Genomic DNA, 21,603 nt, shown 5'->3' on the forward strand with positions numbered 1-21,603 from the left:
GAGGTAAGGTTCTCAGCTGAGAGGGTGAGTGGAAGGGCAGCATTTCAGAGGTATGAGGAAGGAAGAAAAAGTTTGAAAGAGTTGCTACAGAGAGCAGGATAGTGAGTTGACAAGGGAGGTATAGTAGGATTGCCTTGCAACAGTGAGGGCCCAGTTGAGGCTATACAACATAAATTTGTAGTGGACCCAGTCAGAACAGTTGCATGATTTTCTCCACCTTCATTCTGCAATGCATCTGTGTAGGAGAGAAGATGGTAAATGGTGAGAGTGATCAAAGGCTGAGGCTTGGCAAGCAGGAGGTGATGAGGGCCTGAATAAGACTGATAGCCATGTAAGTGGAGAGTGGACATTGGATGTTAGAGATGTTTTGGAAGTAATATGCAGGCCTTGAATGATGGGTAGAATTTCAAAAGGGAAGAAATGGAGGTTGAGGGATTAGAAAGAGACAGAGCCAGAAGGAAAAGAATTTGGTTGGAGCATAGGATCATAGATTTAGAGTTGGAAGGGACCTTCGGAATTAATGAATCTAAGCCATTAACCCCTACTTTGGAGATTAAACAGAGGCCCTTGAGAGATTAAGTGATCTGACCTATATTATACAGGTAAAAAGTTTCTGAGGCAGAATTTGAAACCAGATCCTCCTGATATCAAATCCAATGCCCTTACTACAGCACACTGTCTCTCAACCCATTCAATGCTGTCTCAACTAGGGTGATTTGTGTCCCTCTCTTTCCAAAAAGTTTTTACAGAAAACTAACCACAAACCCTAGAGACCTTCATCTTTTTATTTTCATCTTTAGGGCACATGAAAAAGAGCAGTAAGAAATAGTAAAAAAAAAGTAAGTAGTAAGTAGATAAGGCTAGAAAGGTAGGTTGGAGTCAGAAATGTCAATTAAGATTTTTCAGTTCACCATGGGAATCACTGAAGGCTTTTGAGAAGTTATAGATACCCTTGAAATTATATAGGATAGAGTGGAGAGGGAGAGACAGGCTGCTGCGGATAAGTCAAGAAAGATGAAAACTGAGAAACGACCATTGTACTTAGCATTCAGAAGGTGATCAGCGACTCTTAAGAAAGGAAGCCCAGTAAAGCAGTGAAGATAGAAGCTAGATTTCAAGGGGCTGAAGAGAATAGGCGGTAACAAGTAGAGGCAACAGGTACAGAATACTTTTTCAAGAAATTTGGTGGGAAAAGGGAGAACAAAGATATATGACAGGACCATAGCTGATGAAGTAAGAAAGGTCAATGGAAACCAGCAGAAAGCTAGGGCCTAAAGATGAAGGAGGACTGAAGAAGATACAGACAGTTCTCGCTTTACATAAATGGACAGTTCAGCAGAAAGTGATTTTATGCAATGCGATTTTGCCTGTGGGGAAGGAAACTGAGAAGAGAGGAAGGAAGGGGGCCAGCACACAATTCGAGGACATGTAGGGGCTGGAAACAGAAACTAGAGCAGCAGGAGTGGGGGAACACTCAGGGCTTAGGACCAGTCATGTGGGGCCTGGCCAGAACTAAGAGGAAGAACATCCAAGAAGCAGACACATGGGAGCCAGATATGGACACAGACAAGAGAGGACCCAGTAGCTGAAAGCAGAAGACAGACCTACAGGCAGATGGGTGGGTGGATGCGTGGAACAGGACAAAGGTCTCTTCTCTCTGCAGCAGAGGTCTCAAGTCATCAAGCCACCCCTAACCCCCCCCCCCCATACTCCCATGGCTGTCTCTCTACATGCCTATTCTTCTGCTTTCTTTTTGAGGTTTTTTTTTTTTAGGAGGGGGGAAAGCTGAGGAGAGAGCACAATATTGTAAAGTTAACATAGGTGTTTTTTTAGAATACAGATTTTCTTTCAGAATTCTTTACATAAAGTCAAATCTGCATGATGTGAATTTATGTAAAGCAAGAATTGTCTATTTATGAGAGATAGTACAAATGCTGGAGCAATGTCCCGAAGAATGCAATCAAAGAAGTTTTGTTTTTTTTCCATCTGATTTGGAAGAAGAAATAATGAGTGATGGACTGAGGTATTTTGAGGCATGTAGGAAGAGAGCAAGAAAGCTCGTGTGTATGTGTGTGTGTGTGTGTGTGTGTGTGTGTGTCTTATGTATGTATATATGTATATATACATGACCTTCCTTACTCTTTTCCTACATGCCTCAAAATACCTCAGTCCATGTGGGGGCCTGGCCCCCACATATATGTGTGTGTGTATAATACCCCATATTGCCTGAGTGAAGTAGGGCACTAGTTCAATTTCTAGGGAAGCTAGGGAAGGGAAAGAAAAGAAATATAGTTAGGGGTTTGAGATGAGAAGAAAAGGTTTGGAAAATGAGACGGGGAATTCATTAACTGTAGAGTACAAAGATTGCCAAGAAACTGCAAACACTTGGCTAAGGAAGGTTATGTAGCATAAACTTCTAATGACTGAAGTTATAACTTCGTGAGAAAGATGAGAGGGTGTGGGCAAGGAGTAGGAAGTCTCCTGGTGACTCACAGCATTCTTTTAAGATAGATTCCTGTGGATGGGATGTATTATTAGGATAGTATACTTTAGCAAAGTATTAGCTAACAGAGTCAGCTAGTCACAAATTTTAAAAATCTGATTGCCTAAGTCAGTACTCTCATATTTATGCTTTTCATTATTCTGGTTGCTGCCTATTTCCAGAGTGGCTGAAATTTTACTGGACCCCATTTAGGCTAGGTAAAACAGAGCTCCAGGGTGAACACAAGCTTCTTGTCTTGTGATGGCATGCCAAACCTTTTTTAGCTACTCAGTGGGCTGAACTGGAAATGTCCTTTAATGGAATGCTTTTCCATCTTGTCTCCTTGGCCTTTTCACAAGACCAATATTATAATGGGCTGTTTTGGATAAGCAACTACAGTATTATGTGCAGCTGTGAGATGTGAGATTATTATGTGATACGCTCATTAATCACTTTCAAAAGACTAACTTTCAAATTAAAAATAAAGAAACCCTGGGACACATTATCAATGCACTTTGATATAACTATAATTCATGAAATGATCTCATCAGCTCCCATGGATTTAATTACTATCTCTATGCTGATGATTCTCAAATCTACATACATATTTTGCCCCAACCTCTGTACTGATCTCCAATCTCCAATCTCCAAATGTCTTGCAGAGATCTTGAAATGGATGGCCCACAGACATATTAAACTAATTGAACTCATTATGTTTCCTTTTAAACTCTACCCAGCTCCTACCTTCCCTATTACTGTAGAGAACAACATCATTTTCCCAGTTCCTGAGACTCACAACCTAGGAGTCATCCTGGACTCTTCACTACCTCTCACCCCACACATCCAAGCTGTTGCCAAGGCTTGTCAATTTTACCTTTGCAACATCTCTTGAATTTGTTCCCTTCTTTCTTCTGGCACTTGCCACTACCCTGGTGCAGGCCTTAATCACCTCGTTCCTGGACTACTGCAATGGTCTGCCAGTAGGCTTGCCTGACACAAGTCTCTTCTCATTAGAATCCATCCTCCATTCAGTTACCAAAGTGATTTTCCTACAGTGCAAGTCCAATTATATTACCCTCTTAATCAATAAATTCTAGTGTGTCCCTATGGCTCCCAGGATCAAATATAAAATGCTCTATGTAGCATTCAAAGTCCTTCATAACCTGGCCCCTTCTTACCTTTCCAGTCTTCCCACACCTTATTCCCTACCACATATAATGACACTGTTACTTCGAACCAGTCATACTATCCTCCTGGCTGTTCCACAAACAAGACACTTCATCTCTTAGTTTGGGGCATTTTCTCTGGCTGTCCCCCATATCTGGGATGCTCTTCCCTTTCCACTCTGACTACTGACCTCCCTGGATTCTTCTGAGACCCAATTAAAATCTCATCTTCTACAAGAAGCCTGTCCCAACCTCCTCTTAATTCTAGTGACTTTTCTCTGCTAATTATTTCCTATTATTCTGTAGATGGCTTGCTTTGTATATATTTGTTTACACGTTGTCTCCTCCATTAGATTGTAAGCTTAAGGCAGGGGCTGTCTTTTGCCTCTTTTTGTATCCCCAGTGTTTAGTGCCTGACACATAACAGGCAGTTAAATGCTTGTGGAGTGAGCAAATGAATGAATGAATAAATTCATGGATGGATGAAGTGCTATGCCCATCACATTTGATGGATCCTGTATGGAAGGGTATGGATAAGGTTTTGATCTGTACTCATGGAGGGAGTCGACCAATACCAGTGAGACTCAGTAATGAATTGTTTTTCTTTTTATATATGAAAGATGCTCTGTATATTAACACAGTATCTTTTTCCCCTCTGGCTCATCATCCATATCACGCTTCCAAACTGCAAGTGTTTCCCAAAGTTCTATGCTGAACCGTCTTTTCTTCTCCCACCATACATTCGTGGTAATCTCATCTGCTCCTATGGTTAAACTATGATCTCTATGCAGAGGATTCTCAGATCTATATATTCACCTTCAGTCTCTCCCCCAAGCTTCGGTCTCATATCACCAATTGCCTCTTGAACTGGATGGGCCAGAGACATTTTAAACTTAACACATCTAAAACTGGCCTCACTATCTTTACATTAAGTTTCCATTCCCTTGTCATTTTTACCTCTGTAATATTTCTTATATGCCACCTTCTCTCCTTTGATACTGCCACCACCATGGACGTACTCATCACTTCACATCTAGACTATTGGAACAGACTGCCTCAAAGTCTGTCCCCACTCCAGCCAATCTGCCATTCAGTTGTCAAACTAATCTTCCCAAAGCCCAAGTCTGATCGTGTGCCCACCCTTTATTCAGTAAATTCCAGTGACTTCCTGTTACCTCTGAAATCAAATATAAAATTCTGTGTGGCTTTTAAAGCCCTCCATAATTTGGCCCCTTCCACCTTTCCAGTCTTCTTACACTACTCCCTTTTCCACAGACTGCAATCAAATGACACTGGCCTCCTTGCTGATGTTTGTATAAGACACTCCAATCTCCAGGCTCTGGGAATTTTCCCTGGTTGTCCTCCACGCCTGAACACACACACACACACACACACACACTCTCTCTCTCTCTCTCTCTTCTTCCTCCCTCCCTCTCTCTTCTTCCTCCCTCCCTCCCTCCCTAAGCTACCACCTAAGTTCAGGCTCCCATTCATTACCCCTTACCTAGATGATCCCAACAGAATCCTAATTGGGCTCACTGCCTCTAGTGTCTCACCACTCCAGTCCATCCTAAATGTTGCTGACAAAGGAATTTTCCTTAAGTACAGATTTGACTATGTCATTCTATTCAAAAAACTCCACTGGCTTCCTATTACTCTAGAATAAATATAAACTCCTTTGTTGAGCTTTGAGAGGCTTACACAACCTGTCTTTCCAACCTCAAAAGACATTCCTCCCCCTCCTGTACTCTGCCATCCAGCCATATTGGCCTTCACTGTGTTCCTCACTCCACGTCCCATCTCCAAGTCTTTGCATTGGCCATCCCCCATTCCTGGAATGTACTCCTTCCATACCTCTGCCTAATAGTGCCCCTCTCTTCCTTTAGGTTGCGGTTCAGGCACTATCATCTTCATAAAGGCTTTCCTGATCCCCCAACTGCTGGTGCCCTCCCTCCCAAACCACCTTAGATTTATCTACTTTGAATTTATTTGTTTTTATTGACTTTATAGTTATGCTGCATACATTTTCATATGTACTTCTGGCTTCCTGCATTAGAACAGTATGCTCATTGAAAGCAGGGTTCTGTTTCATTCCTTGTACTTACATCCCCAGGCCTAGCACAGTATACATAGTACATAGTAGGTGTTTAATAAATACTTGTTGATTGATTCCTCAAGAAAAAAATGAGGGCAAAAATTACTTCCTCCACTTTCTCCCCAGGATTCTTCATAATATTATGACATACTCAAGAAAACAATACCAGAAATGGAAACCAAATATACTAATTTTTTTTTTTTTTTGGCTAAGCAATGGGATGAAGTGACTTGCCAGGGTCACACAGCTAGTTAAGTGTCAAGTGTCTTGAGGCCAAATTTGAACTCAAGTTTTTCTGAATCTAGGGCTGGTGCTCTATCCACTGCGCCATCTAGCTGCCCCAAAGTATACTAAATTCAACCCAGAATTGTTTCCACTACAAAGACTGTAACACTTATATACTGTATTGAGATACAAAAACCAGTTCTAACTCTCAAATCAAATAAGCTATTTCTTCTTATGTGGGGAACAAAAGTCCTATCTTCACTCTGCTTCAAGTTGGTCAACATCTAAGTGGAGAAAGCAGTGTGACACAGTGGGAAAAGCACTGATTCTGCAGTAGAAGGTCCTGGGTTCAAATCCTATCTCTGCCACTTAATTGCCAGTGTGACATTGGGCAAGTATCTTACCTTCTCTGGGCCTGTTTCCTCATGTGCAAAATAGCAAGCTTGAACTAAACAAATAACTTCAAAGGTCCCTTCTAGCTCTAAATAAAGCAGCTCTAAATGCCTAACGATACACATAATGTCTAAGCCTAGAAGCTTGCTGGGATGGGTCTGACGAAGGAAAGTTGTTCTTCTTTTTACAGGTAAGGTTGAAAAAGGCAAAGGTCCAAGACTAGAAAAGTCATCCTATTTAAAGGGCAAATCACTTTAATCCCAGTGGTATATTCTGACAAAACAGGAGCATGTACTGATTATTGTCCTTTACACTTTAAGGTGAAGTGTTAGTAGAGCTGTTACAGGGCCCTAATTTGGGCAACTTGCAAGTGTAGCAAAAAATAACTAAACATGCCTACCAGCTCTTTCCATTCTATAATCTGGGAAGTGCGCCTTTGCTTTTCAGCTCTTGTCACAAGTTGGCAGCACTTGTCACTGATGACAGTTCTACATAACTTCAAATAGAATGGAAAAGTCCAGATTTACTCTGACAGCACTCCCCACTGAAAGTACCAGAAACGTAATGAGCACAGCTTCAATAGTAATAGAGTTGGCACAGAAGCACCCGCATAAAAGCGGGACAGGTGAACATGATGACAATATTAAATGGCCACACATCTCAACATTCATTGATTCTAACACTTCACTGAAAGTCATGATCATTACAAGTATTCAGATTCCTATCTTATCACAAGTCACACCTCCAAGAAGCCTTTGGTATTTTAACATCTTAGTTTCCAGGATCTATGAGTAAACACTATTGCAGTCAGACTGTCTTACAGTGATACAGGTAAAATGGCAGACTTGGAAAAGGAAAGTGTCATAGGAATCTTATGTAATAAATCAATTCAACTGCAGTGGAAATAAAACCTAAATCAATAAAGGCAGGAAGGCATAAAAACTATTATGCAAATGGGAAGTTACAGTTTTATTCAGAAATCAAGCAGATATACTTATTACATACATTTCTATTATAAACTGCACAGCTCAGAGTACTCCAGTGGATCTGTGATCCAACATGACAATGCAGATCACTATCTATCCATCTCTGCCCATCCTATGTGACTTTTGTCCATGTCCAACCATGAGTCTATCCAGTGTGCTGAGATCCTTTCTCATTTTGAAGTGAAATTTTGAGGCTACCAAAGAAACACATTTAATAGTTATCTCTCTTGCTGTCACCTAATGACCAGCTCATCTTCTCTTTCATTCATACATTTCTTTGATGACATTCTTCATTCTACTTCACTGATGTAATTCCTTATTTGTAATCCGTTGTAGCGGGCTCACCTCCAACATAGGCCTCTCCACTGTCTTCTGGTGATTTTATACTCAATTTCAATTCCACTGAGGCTATAATACTCCATTATTCTCAGCCAAACATAACCACACCAGGTGACTCTCAGTATTATAAAGATGGGCCATTGTTTCAAGAAGAAGCTTAGGTGTTAATAAAAGTTTTGCAATCTCCCCAAAATAATTCAGCTTATTCTCCTCTCCTCTAGTTCAATTCTGCACCCAACACATAGTGCATTTGCAAATGTTAATATAAGATACACACACAGATACATACATACATACATATATACATACACACACACAGAGGCACATATGTCCTATCGATTATCCATTCAACTATATATCATAGTCTGGACAATAGGCATATTTCATCCACTTGGTTTTTCCTGTGTGGATAGTTAGACCATACACTTTCAAAGAGTTCTGGATATTATCCAGAAAAATTCAGTAGTGTTCTGGGGTTTGATGTAATCTGCACAATGTCATCACCAAATAGGACCAACTGGAGGAACATGGCATGGTATGGTGAAAAAGCGCCGCCTTTTGGGTCACAGGACTTGGGTTTAAACCCTACCTCTGATGAGTCCTACATGTGTGACCTAAAAGCTAGTCACTTAACTTCCTTGAGTCTCAGTTTCCTCACCTATAAAATGGGCAAATTAGATGGCCTTTACAGTACCTTTCAGCTCTAGATCTATGATCCTATGTATATCCTCCCTCAGAAATTCATATTATATTGAAAATAAAAATTGCTGTAATTTAGAAGCAAATAGTTGTTTCTGTTTAAAGGAATTTAGCAATATATGTGATGAGTGCTGGACTTTTGAACAAAACCAAAGTATTTATGGCTCCAGTTCCATGTCAGTTAGCCTCAAAGGAGAAACCCAATTCAAGCTTGAAAAATACAGCCTTATGGAAAACAAATACTTAAAATTAAATCCAATTATTAGAATTTTACCTTTAAAAAAATCAAATCTACTTTCCAGAATCTCAGGGCAAATATAGGACCTACATTATCTTTTAAATAATGAATGTAATTTTAAAACTCAACTGAAAGTAGAAGAAAATAAGAAAAATATGTTTTTCTAAAGTGGAAGAAAACAGAAAAAATAGTTTCTACAGTGAACCCTAAACACAAGTAACAGATGCTCTCTTATACTATTTGACTTTAATATTCCATAGCAAAATATCTCATCATGTAATAATTACCTACAAATCAAATACATCAAATCTCCATGAGGATATATGCAATGATGCACAAGCTAGATCTACTAATAGAGAAGTAGTATGACAGCAGAAATAGCACAGCAATAAGGGGCAGAAGACTTCCAGCTTTACTACTAAGATGACTAATCTCATAATGAAATAACAATCCCTTGTCTGTAGAGCAATTCTATGATACTGTGAATATCTACATGCTCACAATTACCCCCAAGTACTCAAATTAACAAAACAGACCACTAGAATTAAAAATATGGTCATATGATATACCCTCTCTATACCAGTAGCTCTCATCCCCCTAACTGCTACTCCCTGGAAAGCACACATTTACTAGTCCTCCCATCTCTCACTAATGATCTCATTTGCTTGGTATGGAAAGGGAGTGGGAAGTCGAAAGACCAGCATTCACTTAATGCCTCTGAATCTTAGTTTTCTCATACATATAAAAATAAGGATACATTTCTGGCTCTACAGCAAATTTTCAGTGGTTCACAGACAACCTATTTTTTTTTTCTAAAATGGAACTAAACATTTTCATACCTTTAACAGATTAGACTGCAAGTTCCTAGAAGGTAGAGACTTCTCCATTTTTTTTTATCCCCAATGCCATGTAATACCCCACACAGAGTTAATATATGTTTATTGAATTGGGTATAATTGGGTGAAATTTCCACACTAATGTGGAGTAATACAAATGAGTGTAAACAATGTTTTTCCAACAGATATGTTCAATAACACAAAAAAGGTGAAAAGCTAAGTGATAGAGCAACATAAAATCTTTACTAACAGAAGAATGACACATAACTTTTTGAAAACAACTTAAGCATTTCTGAAATCTAACAATGGTACTGGAGTTTAAAAAAGCAAACAGCCAATCCATTTTTCTTTCTATGACTGAGATGAATAGGGTTTATGGGAATTAAGACACTCTTCTCCCTCTCCTGAAAAAGTTTAAAATGAGATGTTTTGTTTTGCTGAAAACACAAAACATGTTAAAGGAAAAGAAGAGACTTTTGTCCCTTGGAGGAGCAAAACAAAAAACAAAGATAAAAGTAACTGATTTTACTATAAACTAATAAAGAAAAGCCTGAGGTAAATAATGACATTGTTGCACAGTGAAAACCAAAATTTCCAATAACACTATTAACATGACTTTTAAATCATGTGCTTAAGTGTGAAATTTATGGAATTTCAATCACTTTTCAAGACCAAAAAAAAAAAAAACCCCAAAATTCAAAAACTTATAACTCCAAAAGCAACCAGATTAAATATTAAAGGTTACTAGACTAGCTTTTAATTATTTCTCTAATGATGATAAGCACCTCACTAGTATCTACTGTATTTATAAAACTGTCTAAAACAAAAATCAAAATACCAACACTCACCTCCTATTTCCTTACACATTTCCCTTCCCCCAAAGAAATTCTATCCTTTAAATGAGAAAATCCTTCCATTTTGTGTCATATTTGAGTGCATCAGCAGACAGTAAAATTCAGGTTGTTTGGGACTAATTTGAGGCCATATATACTACTCTGCAAAATGCATATGAATATAGTAAATGTTATTTTAATAATCATACTACATTTGATTTGAAATTCCATAAGTTTTTTTACATTGTCTTTCTAACTATACTCATCAGGGAGGCACAAAGAAATGTTATAATAGTGTGGTATTGTCATTTGGAGCATACTATACCATCGGTGTAAAACTTGAATAGAAATGAGGGTGATTAATCCTTACCTAAGGAACTTTGCAGGCCACATACTGATTTAATTTTAAAATGTAATGTTATCCCTAAATCAAACTGCCTACCATTTTCGGAAGAGGGATGTGGAGGGAGGGAGAAAAATCTGGAACTTGAAATCTTGTAAAAATGAATGCTAAAAGTTGTCTTGACATATAATTGGGGAAAAAAATAAAATACTATTTTAAAATGTAATGTTATCTATGTTTTATTGCATTTTTATTTATTTTGTTAAATATTTCCCAATTACATTTTAATCTGGTTTCTCCCACTCAGGAGAGTAGCAGGTTACAGTGTTTGACTCTTCTATTGTAGAACAATGAACAGAAAAAGGAAACAAGCATTTGGGTAATAGATCATAGATCTCTGACAATGAGATATGATATAGAAGAGATGAGGCACTTCAAATATCCAGACATTTGCTGAACTTCTCTCTGCCAAAAACAAAGGAGCTAGTACTTTTTTGACTTAACAATGACAAACTGTATCCCTCAAAAATGAAGGAAATCAACCAGGGAAAATTATATTCTAATTCTGTTCTAGATCTGATTCTCACAAAGAAGGTATTATGACGAAAATGATGAGAACCTTAGAGGAATGTAACTGCTTCACCTTAGGTTTGTGACTGAAAAAAAAAAAAAAGAAACAGTCTTGACATGCACCCTAGATTTGGGGAGGGCAGATGTCAGAGTTCAGAAAATGTTTAAGTGTGATCCAATGGACTACAGGAAAGATTAAATCACAGGGATGGTAAACTTCTTTAAGCACAAGGAAGAATTCTGACAAGGAAGGAGCAAAAGGGAGAGTTGTTTAAAGAGCCAGCTATGATATACAAGGAACTCATCAACTTACATAATAAAAACATATGTACAGAAAGGTAGAGAAACAAAGACTGGTAAAAGAACACAAACACAAAAGTTTTCATGGCCCTATAAAGAATGGCATCAGGAGTACAGAAAAAGCTGAGATTAGCCAGAAAACTGCAAACAAGAAAAAGGGGGTAGACAGAATAATAATAGTGTATAGGGAAAAAAGAGAGTAGTCTGGACTATATGGAATAACAAATCCAGCTAAAAGAACACTGATATCCAAGATAAGCAAAAAAGATGCATCCCCTGATAAGTTCAAGTCACCAGGCCCAGATGAACTATATCCCAGAGTACTGAAAGAACAAACAGATTCGATGGCAGAGTCACTGTCAATGACCTTGCAAAGATCACAATTGGACAGGCATCACAGAACAGAAAAAACCCATGTTCCAGTTTTCAATAAAGGGCAGAGAGTAGTAAGCCTGACTTCAAATGCCAGCAAAATTCTAGCTCATATTATTCAATTAAATTCAACAGACATGTATTAAGCACTGACTACGTGCAAGGCACTATTACTAAACATCTAGAATGAGATTCTCTAGAAAATGAGCACTGCGATATCACAGAGACCATGCATGACTTCATTAACAAGAGGTCAAATCCCAGCTTGACTTGAAGACGAGATGAAAAAATGTTACCTTCCTCCTTTCACTGGAGGATAATGGCTATGGGACATTGTTTATACCATTAGAGTCAGTTGATATGTTGGTTAGTTCTGCTATTTTTCTCCTCTTTATTTTTGTTATAACGGATAGCTTTTCAAAAAGCAGAAACCAGGTCAAACTAACTTTATTTTCTTTTAGGACAGGGTTATTAGACTGATAGATCAAAAAACCCAATATAATTTACCTGAATTTCAGTAAAACATTTACAAATTGTTCCTGCTATTCTTGTAGAAAAGATAAAAGGGTTAAGTGCTAGATAGCAGCACAGGTAAACAGATCTATAACTGATTGAATAACCAAACTTAAGGTAAAGTCATTATTAATGGTCAGGAATTTATGAGGAGGTTTTGAGAGGAGAGTCTTAGAGATCTGTGCTGGGCCCTTCAAGGTTTTAATGTTTTTGTGTTTGTTTGTTTTTTTAATAATCACCTGAAAACATAGAAGGCTATCATATCTGGAGATGGCATCAAGCTAAGTGGGAGGGATAGTGAACAATAACATCCTCTTAACATTTAAGAGCTATAAAAAAAAATGGAATGGTTTGCCCCAGGGGGTAGGAGCTCCCCTCACTATAAATCTTCAAGCAAAAGTTACTTGGTAAATATCTCAGACAGGGAATATGAACATATGAGACATTCCATATGATCCCCTTATACAAAGAGATTCTTGTTCAAGTACAGGTTGGACTAGACAGCGTCTGAAATATTTCCAATCTGATGTTGTCTAACTTTATAATCTGACAAACAATCATCAGTTACGATCTACAATCCCAATGTAATTTTAAAATCTCACTTCTAAGCATTACTTTAATTTTCTAATTGATCTAATAAGCCTCTATATAGCAATAATCCTCTTTTAACTTCTCTCCCCAGCCTGTGGCCCCAAATCTCTGGGCTTCACACAGGATGGCCCCAATGGCTGCAATATACGCTCTCCTCATCTTCACCTCTTAGAATCCTAAATTTCTTTGAAAACTCAACTCAAATGTCACCTTTTCCATAAAGCCCTTCACACCCTTCTCCATAAGGTCCTTCCTGCACCATGCCACATCCTTCTCTCCCCAGTGGCTAGTATCTCCATCCAAATTTCCTTGTATTTATTTTGTATCTGCTTATATTTGTATATGTTGCCTTCCTGGACAGAATGTGAACGCAGCAACTGTTTCATTTTTGTCCATGTGTCCCCAGTGCTTAGCATAGTACCTGATGTACTGACGTACAAAGCGTGCTTAACAACTTGCTTATTGACTGACTGACCTTATCCCAGGCCTTTTCATTGAGAACTTAAAAGACCTCTTATGTATGTCTCTGGTTAAACAGTCTACCAACTGAATATAAGATTAAGCTCCTTGAGAACAAAGGCTCTTTTAAAAAAATTTTTAGGGGCAGCGAGGTGGCAAAGTGGATAGAGCACTGGCCCTGAAGTCAGGAGGACCTGAGTTCAAATGCGGCCTTAGACCAAACACCTGACACTTAACTAGCTGTGTGACCCTGGGCAAGTCTCTTAACCCCAATTGCCTAAAAAACAACAACAACAACAACAACAAAAAAAAACAAAACACTTTATATCCCTAGCACAATGTAATATGCTAAACGAATAAATTTACAATTAATAAATGTATAATGCTTAATAAACATTTACTGAATGAAACTGCTAACTCAGTATTTAAGCACTCCAACAATGTTCATGAAAAACAGTAATATTCACCTAGAAGAATTCCAATAAGGAATATGCCACAGCTATACTTACAAAGGAACAGGTCACCTATTTACATAAACATAGCAAGATTCCACCTTTCATTCAACCTGCTTGGAAGCACAACTAGATTGAGTCTTAGGAACCTCTTCTTTCTCCCCAAGATATTTCAAACAGGATCTTCTCCCTTTATTTAACCAAATTTAACATTCATAACACTCATTTAATCTCCAAATAGTTTTGAAAGAGGGAAAAATAGCTAGAAATCAGTTAAAGGATGAAGGATCCAATCTGTTTTATATGCACCTATACTTTTTAGTTCTGGAACATTCCCAACTTCTCTACACCTACAGGCACCTCCAAAGAGAATATCCGAAGAAACTTAAGCTTCACTACATAGAAGGAAGACCATTTTACGGTGCAGATCGTGACAAGTCTTTATGAAATGCTTATGTATCCAGTTCTGAGTTAGTCAGCCTATGCTGGGGAGAAAAATCTAGAATCCTAGACAACAGTCTGCATTGAAAACACCTCAAGGTTTTAGTAGACTGCAAGCTCAATATTAACCAAAAAGTAACAGCGCAGCAACGGAAACTAATTTGATCTTAGGCTACATTAAGAGGGGCAGAATATCCAAAAAAGGAGGTGATAGTACACTCTGCCTTGGTTAAAGTGCATCTGTGTTTTAGACAACATGTAGGAGGTCAAGTGCAAAGAAGAGCAACTGAAAACTGGAGCTCATGGCATGAGAGGTTCAGTTTAGTCTGGAAAAGAAAAGGCTTTAGGGGAAGTAACTGTCTGCAAGTATCCAAAGGGCCTTCATGGAAGCATGAATAGATTTATTTTGCTTGGCCCTACAACAATAGTTCTCAAAGGGTCTGATAGGAGGTTTGCTATTTAGAAGACAATAGTTCATATGCTATTGCAGGTAAAAGAAAATGTATGAATAATTTTAATATAAATTTTATTACTCAGCATACATAAGTACAGTACTCACAAAATAAATAAAACTTGCCTATTATACATGTACTATACACTAAACTTGAAACATATCAGACCTTGAGCTCACAAAGAAATCAACAATTATGGTTGCTCTTAATGAAGACAAAATAAGCACAGGTGATTACTCTGCCTTTCCATAGTGTTGCCAACTTAAACTTTCAGTGTGCTGTGTTTCCTTATGGAAAATACTACTGTGTTATGAGTAAAAAACATTTAAGAGACATCGCCATAGAAAGTAAAACTACTCAGAATCCAGAGACTATCACCCTCATTTTATGCATGGAAATACTTCCACTTCAAATTGTGGTAGATATCATCAAGGTTTTAATGTGCCTGTCTCCTCCAAAGTGTTAGTCTAGTCTGTTAGGAGCATGTTTTGTTTTTCTAAATCTCAGTTCTAAGAAGACAGCAGAATTTTGAAACTGAAATAGATTTTTCAAGATTTTGTCCCAGAGAAATCAAATCTATTTTTACTCTGATACTAAATATCTACCCTCTAGTCTCTGTTTCTAGTGAGAATTGTCACTTTCTATGCTATGTCCTATAAAATATCTAAATCCAAAGAGTCATGATTACGGAAATACAATTGTTCAGTCTTCTCTAACTTTTTTGTGACTCCATTTGGAGCTTTCTTAGCAGATACTGGATGATTTGCCATTTCCTTTTCCACTGATGCAGATGCAGAACTAAGGCAAACAGGGTTAAGGGACCTGCCCAGGGTCATACAGCCAGATTTGAACTCAAGAAGATGAGTCTTCCTGACTTCAGGCCCAGCACTCTATCCACTGCACCACCTAGCTGACCTTATGGAAATATACTTATCATTAACTGGTATGACAGTTCCCAACTAACTTAGAATGGTTGGTTTGTAATATGTCACAGTGTATTTATACCTAATGTGGTACTACATGTTTTCATCAGTCTTTCAACTCTTATATTAAACATTTCAACATTGGAGAAAGTCTCTAAAATAAAATGAAGTATTAGTTTTTATTATAGAAGATGATTCCACAAGAATCCAATAGAACAAAATGATTCCCACATTTTTGCTGGTTGAACAAACTTCCAGATTTCTACACTTGTTTTATCAAATATTCTCTAGGCAATTCACTTTGTGATGAAAAAGAAAAATATCTCTGCACCCTTATTCATTTTCTTTAAAAAAAAAACAACTTTGTTTAGAAACTGCATTATAATGTAGGGGGGTAACAAATGGTTTAAAGTTACTCTTCATACCAGAAACAAAATCAGGCACAATCATGGAAAAAATTATTTATGTTTTTGTCCCATTTGTAAAATGGTCTATTGTAAATGGCTAATACATTATCAAAAAGAACTTGGCAAGTTCAATAATACAGTAAAAAAAAATAGAACATATGTATCTTTTGTTCCATTCTAATAACCTTCAAAAAAGGTCACTGCAGACAGAAGTAACACTACTTATTAAGTGGGATGTGTGGTTTAATTAAAATACAAGTGAAATGTATTCCCTTCTCCTTCAAAATATTCCTAGGTACTCATTGGGGATCATAATTTTAACCAATATTCAGTAAGAAAGATTGTTTTCTAGAAATCACTAAAATGCTGCTGAAATATTCTGCAAGAAGCCCAATTACTTCTCTCAAGCAAATTATTTTAAATCTCAGCTCTTGTTCTAGCCCAGGGGTGGGGAACCTTCAGCCTGAGGCCACATGTGGCCTTCTAGGTCCTTGGGTGCAGCCTTTTGACTGATTCCAAGTTTTACCGAACAAATCCTTTTATCAAGGGGATTTGTTCTATGAAGTTTGAATTCAGTCAATGGGCTGCACTTGAGGACCTACAGGGCCACATGTGACTTTGAGGCCACAGGTTCCCCACTGCCGTTCTAACCTCTTAGAAAATGTTTCCAAACACTGACTCACAGAATTTTCGAACTGAAAAAGGTTTCAGAGATGGAATCTTTTTATGGATGAAGAAATTGAGTGGTACACAAAGAAGTCAAAGATCTGCTGAAGGTTGGCACCCAGTTAGCTAGGGACAAAGCTGGGTCTTCCACATTTCTTGCCTCTCAGTCCAGGGTCTGTCTCCTATACCACTTGGCTGATTATGACTATATTTTTTTTAATCACAGCTAGCATCTTCTTCTAGCCTTACTTATTTCCATTTGAGAGGCAAATTGCCATAGTAGATAAATGGACTTGAACTATGGAGACCTGGGTCCAAATTCAAGGCATTTGTGGAGAAGTCACACGCTCTCAGTCTGTTTCTTTATCTTTATAAAATGGAGATCAATCAATCAACAAGCATTTATTAAGTGTTGAGTTACCGTACTTACAATGTGTTAAACACTAGGTATACAAAGAAAAAGCAAAAACAGTCTGCCCTCAAGAAGCTTATAGTCTAACAAGAAAGACCGAAATCAGTATATGCAAAATATATGCAGAGTAGATAGAAGTAGTAACCTTAGAGGGAAAAACAATAATGACTGAGGGAGAGCTGGAAAGGCATTCTACAAAAGGTGATACTTGAGCTGAATCTTGAAAACAGATTCCAAAAGGTGGAGGAGGGGAGGGAAAGCATTACACGCATGGGACATAGGCAATGCAAAGACTCAGAGAGAGATTTAGTGTTAAGTGTGAGGTACTGCAAACAGGCCAGGATGGTTGGATTGTAAAGCTCATAGAGGGGATTAATAAGTAAAAACCTGGAAAGATAGAAAGGAGATAGGTTGTGAAGATCTTTAACAATATTTGCACTACCTACATGACACGGTTCTTGTAAGGAAAGTGCTTTGCAAATCTTAGAACACTTCATAAATTTTAAAGTATTCTGCCACGTGTAATCCTACAAATATTTGCCAGATCATCTGACTTGCCGAACAGCAGGTACACTAGAAAAATCTTCCTTAGACAATATTAACAAGAAAGTAGTAGATAGAACTAGTAAATAGTGAAGAGGCTGTGGAAAGATGGACACACACACACACACACACACACACACACACATTATTGGTGGAACTAGAAATTGGCCCAATTAATCTGGAATGTGGTAAGAAAATTCATATTGTTTGATCCATCAATCCCATTATCACTATATACCCTAAGAAGATTAAACACAGAGAAAGAAAAATATGGTATAAACAAAATATATGTAGCAGTACTTTTTGTGATAGAAAAAAAGGAGAAACAAAATGAGTATCCATCAATTCAGGAATATCTGAAAAAACTGCAATATGAATGTAATGGAATATTACTGTACTGTGCCATAAGAAACAATAAATATGATGAATTCAGAGAGATAGGGGACACCTTAAATAAATTAATTCTGAGGAAAATAAGCAAAAAAAACCCAATATCAATCTTAACAAAAAGGTACATTGATAGGAAGCCAAACTCTGAGTAACTGTAATAACTAAGTTTGGTCCTGGATAAGAGGCAATAAAACTTACCTCCCTTCTCATGGTGGGCACCTATGGTTATAGAGTGCTGCAATACACTATTAGATTAAGTCACTGTGTGGGTTGGATTTAATAGACTTCCTTTGTTACAATAATAAAAATAATAAAAAAGCTTATATTTGCATAGCTTTCAAGTTTACAAAGAGTTTTATATACATTACTTTATTCAAGCAAAATTTTCTCTGGAATAATCCTTAGAGTGTTGTTATGTGACTGACTACAAAGTATAAAATACTTTGAAATAATTTGAAAATAATTAAGGTCATAGTTGAACCCAAAAGGAAATGAAGGAAAGTGTGACGGATATAAGCAGGCTGCAGCATGTTTTCAAGAAAGAATTGTGCAGGGGAAGGAATATGAAAAATTTTATCAAATAAATGTATGTTCAGAAAAAAGGGTAGGTTGGTCCAAGGACTGACTGCTGTACGTTATCCCGTCAAATTCAGCAGTTCCAATTTCTGCAAATTGTCTTTAATCCCAAAGTTAATCTCTTTCCTGATTAGTTTTCATTCATCCTTAGTTTATTTTTAAAATATTTCAACTGTCAAAACTAAAAACCAAATTTCTCAAGGAATCATGCTGGAGAAAGAAATTGCATTTTTCTTTTCCTTCCACATCTCTTCTTATTCCTCGATTTCATGGTTTTACACACAATTGCTACAGTGGTATAGTTTACTAAACCAGGTCAATAAGACCTACAATGTCCTGCAGACTACTATTCACCACCTTTCAGCACATTAAGACTGCCCAGGTTTGGCTTCCTGTATACACACCCACAAACATTACAGCAAAAAAAAAAAAAAAACACCCAACCCAGAAGATTAATCCTGCCGTGAAGCACTTTGATAAGTCTTTTGCAGAGATTTCAGCAAGACTTGCTAAAACTGGATATCAGATAACTAAATAGATATTAGGACAAGAATAAAGAATCCTATCAACTTAGCTGTATAGTCCATCCCTACAGACCCCAGATATTCTGAAATGCATGTCAAAGTTGACATTTTTAAAAGAAACTTCCTGGGAGCAATGTCCTCTGTCAAGGAAGGGTGAATTATGAGATCACACAATTAAGGAAGTTCAACCCTTTCATTATACACAGATGTACCAAATGAGGTGCAGGGAGGTGATTTGCCCAAGGTCACACTGTAGTAAGTGGCAGAGCAGGGCTTTGAACCTAGGCCTTCTGCCTCCAAATACAGGGTTCTTCGTTACTTAGGCCCCTTCCAGCTCTACATCTATTTCCATAGGTCATTCTAGCTGTGCCTCAGAGGGAGCTACTGGGTTGTCTAGAGGAAGCAGTGGGGAGGTTCGGCTGGAGAGATAGAGGGAGGGAGGAAAGGGGGGAGTGGGTATCGAACCCTGAAAGCTACAGCTGAGCTGGGCTGGGCATCCAGAGTTTGCAGGATGGAAAAGCCCTGAGGTTGACCAGATAAGTGGAGGATCCAGGAGGGTGGAGGCAGTTTTGTGGCTAGCGGAGGAGACTGGGAGGTGGGGTACAGACCAGGGGAGCGATGCAGCACGGGGTGCGGGGGCAGTATAAGACGGAGGGAGGGGCGCAGGACCGGGGGAGGGGTGGAGGACGGGGCGGGGAGGTTATGCGGGACGGGTGCAGCACGGGGGTCAGTACAATACGGAAGCGGAGATGCAGGACACGGTAAGGTGGAGATGCCGGCTCGGGGTACGGGACGGAGAGGCTGCAGCACAGCGGGGCGGTGGAGGACATAGGGAGGGGCGCAAGACGGCAGTGGGGAGGAGACGCGAGGAGGGGGACTCACCTTGGGGTCCTTCTCGTAGTAGTACTGCTGCGTGCGGATCCAGCGGCCCACCAGGTGGTCGCGCACCGTGTGAGCCAGCGCGAAGAAATAGTCTCGGGGAGTGGCCACATTGCGGTCCTTGACCAGGGTGAAGTGGAGGTGCCGGTTGAAGCTCTTCCTCACCTCGGCCACGTCGCCCAGCCCGGCGATGCCCCGCACGCTGATCTGCTTCCGCTTTTCGCTGTCGGTCAGGGGCACGGCCATCGTGGTGGTTGCGGGCCCCGCCCGGCGGGGAGAAGGGACAACGGGCTCGGACGGACAAGGAAGAAGATGCTGCAGCGGCCACCGCAGCCAGCGATCTGAGGGCGACCTCCGAGAGACGGCACTGCGCCTGCGCAGCGCTCCAGGGAGGCGGGGAAGGGTAGAGCTGGGGGCGGGGCGAGAGCGGAGAGGGGTGGGGCGAGGGAGAGAAGGAGGCGGAGAGTAGGAGGGGACCCAGTAGCAGGAACCCAGGGGGAGGAGGGAGCTGCTCCTCCCTCCCTCCTCCATCTCCCCACCCCCACCCCCGCCCCCCAATCTGCGTTGGGTTTTGTTTGTTTTTAAAGCGGTTTATGACAGGGAGAAGCCACTTGGTCATGTGGATGGAGAGCTGGAGTGCCGCGGCCAGCTCTCTAAAACTATTAACTGCAGCAAATAATAATAGCTAACATTTTTGTAGTTAAGTAGTTTTTCTGTTGTTTCAGAATCTCCGTGACCCCATTTGGGGTTTTCTTGGCAGAGATACTGGAGAGGTTTGCCATTTGCTTCTCCAACTCATTTTACAGATGAGGAAACTGAAGCAAACAAGGTCAAGTGACTTGCCCAGGGTCACACAGCTAAGTGTCTGAGGCTAAATTTGAACTCACGAAGTTGAGTCTTCCAGACTTCAGACCTTACACCTAGCTGCCCTAGCTAGCATTTACATAGCTCTTTTTAAAGTTTGCAATATGCTTTACAAATATTTCATTTTATCCTGACAACTCTAGGAAGAAGGTGCTATTTTGCAGATGAGGAAGAGAATGAGAAAGTTAAGTGACTTGCCCTGATCAGATAGCGTCTTAGTGTCTGAGGCTGGATTTGAACTCAGATCATCCTGACTCTAAGTCCGGCCCTTTAAACCATTTCATCACTCAACTGCCTACCTGTATTGATAGAGGGAGTTTCCACTTCCAGGGTTATTGTGAGGATCAAATGAGAAAATATTTGTAAAGTGTTAAATGCTAACTATTTATTATGAAATGACAGAATCAGTTCCCATCTTATCCTTTATTGTGTAAGAAACATTGTGCAAGGCCAGTGGATAGGCTCTTAGATTTTGATTTTAGAGTTGGAAAGAATTGTAGTGGTCATGTAGTCCAGCCCCTGATTTTACAGAACAGGAAACAGAGGCACACTGTTTCAAAGTTTGCAAAGCACTTTACCAGTATTATCTCATTTGAGCCTCTCCAAAACCCCAGGAAACAAGAAACCCTGGGAA

The 21,603-nt window shown here is 39.2% G+C and overlaps 1 protein-coding gene across 1 annotated transcript in view; it reads right to left on the reverse strand.

Moving 5' to 3' along the window:
• PYGB (glycogen phosphorylase B) overlaps positions 1-20,452 on the reverse strand; it is an 82,183-nt gene extending 61,731 nt beyond the window's left edge. The window contains exon 1 of the mRNA XM_027853898.1: positions 20,109-20,452. Coding sequence (XP_027709699.1) covers positions 20,109-20,351 — 243 coding nt within the window. The 5' untranslated portion in view covers positions 20,352-20,452. The remainder of the gene's footprint in view (positions 1-20,108) is intronic.
• Positions 20,453-21,603: the final 1,151 nt, after the last annotated feature.

This window comes from Vombatus ursinus, unplaced genomic scaffold, assembly GCF_900497805.2.
Source record: "Vombatus ursinus unplaced genomic scaffold, bare-nosed wombat genome assembly UNPS02010219.1, whole genome shotgun sequence".
NCBI classification, from domain to species: domain Eukaryota; kingdom Metazoa; phylum Chordata; class Mammalia; order Diprotodontia; family Vombatidae; genus Vombatus; species Vombatus ursinus.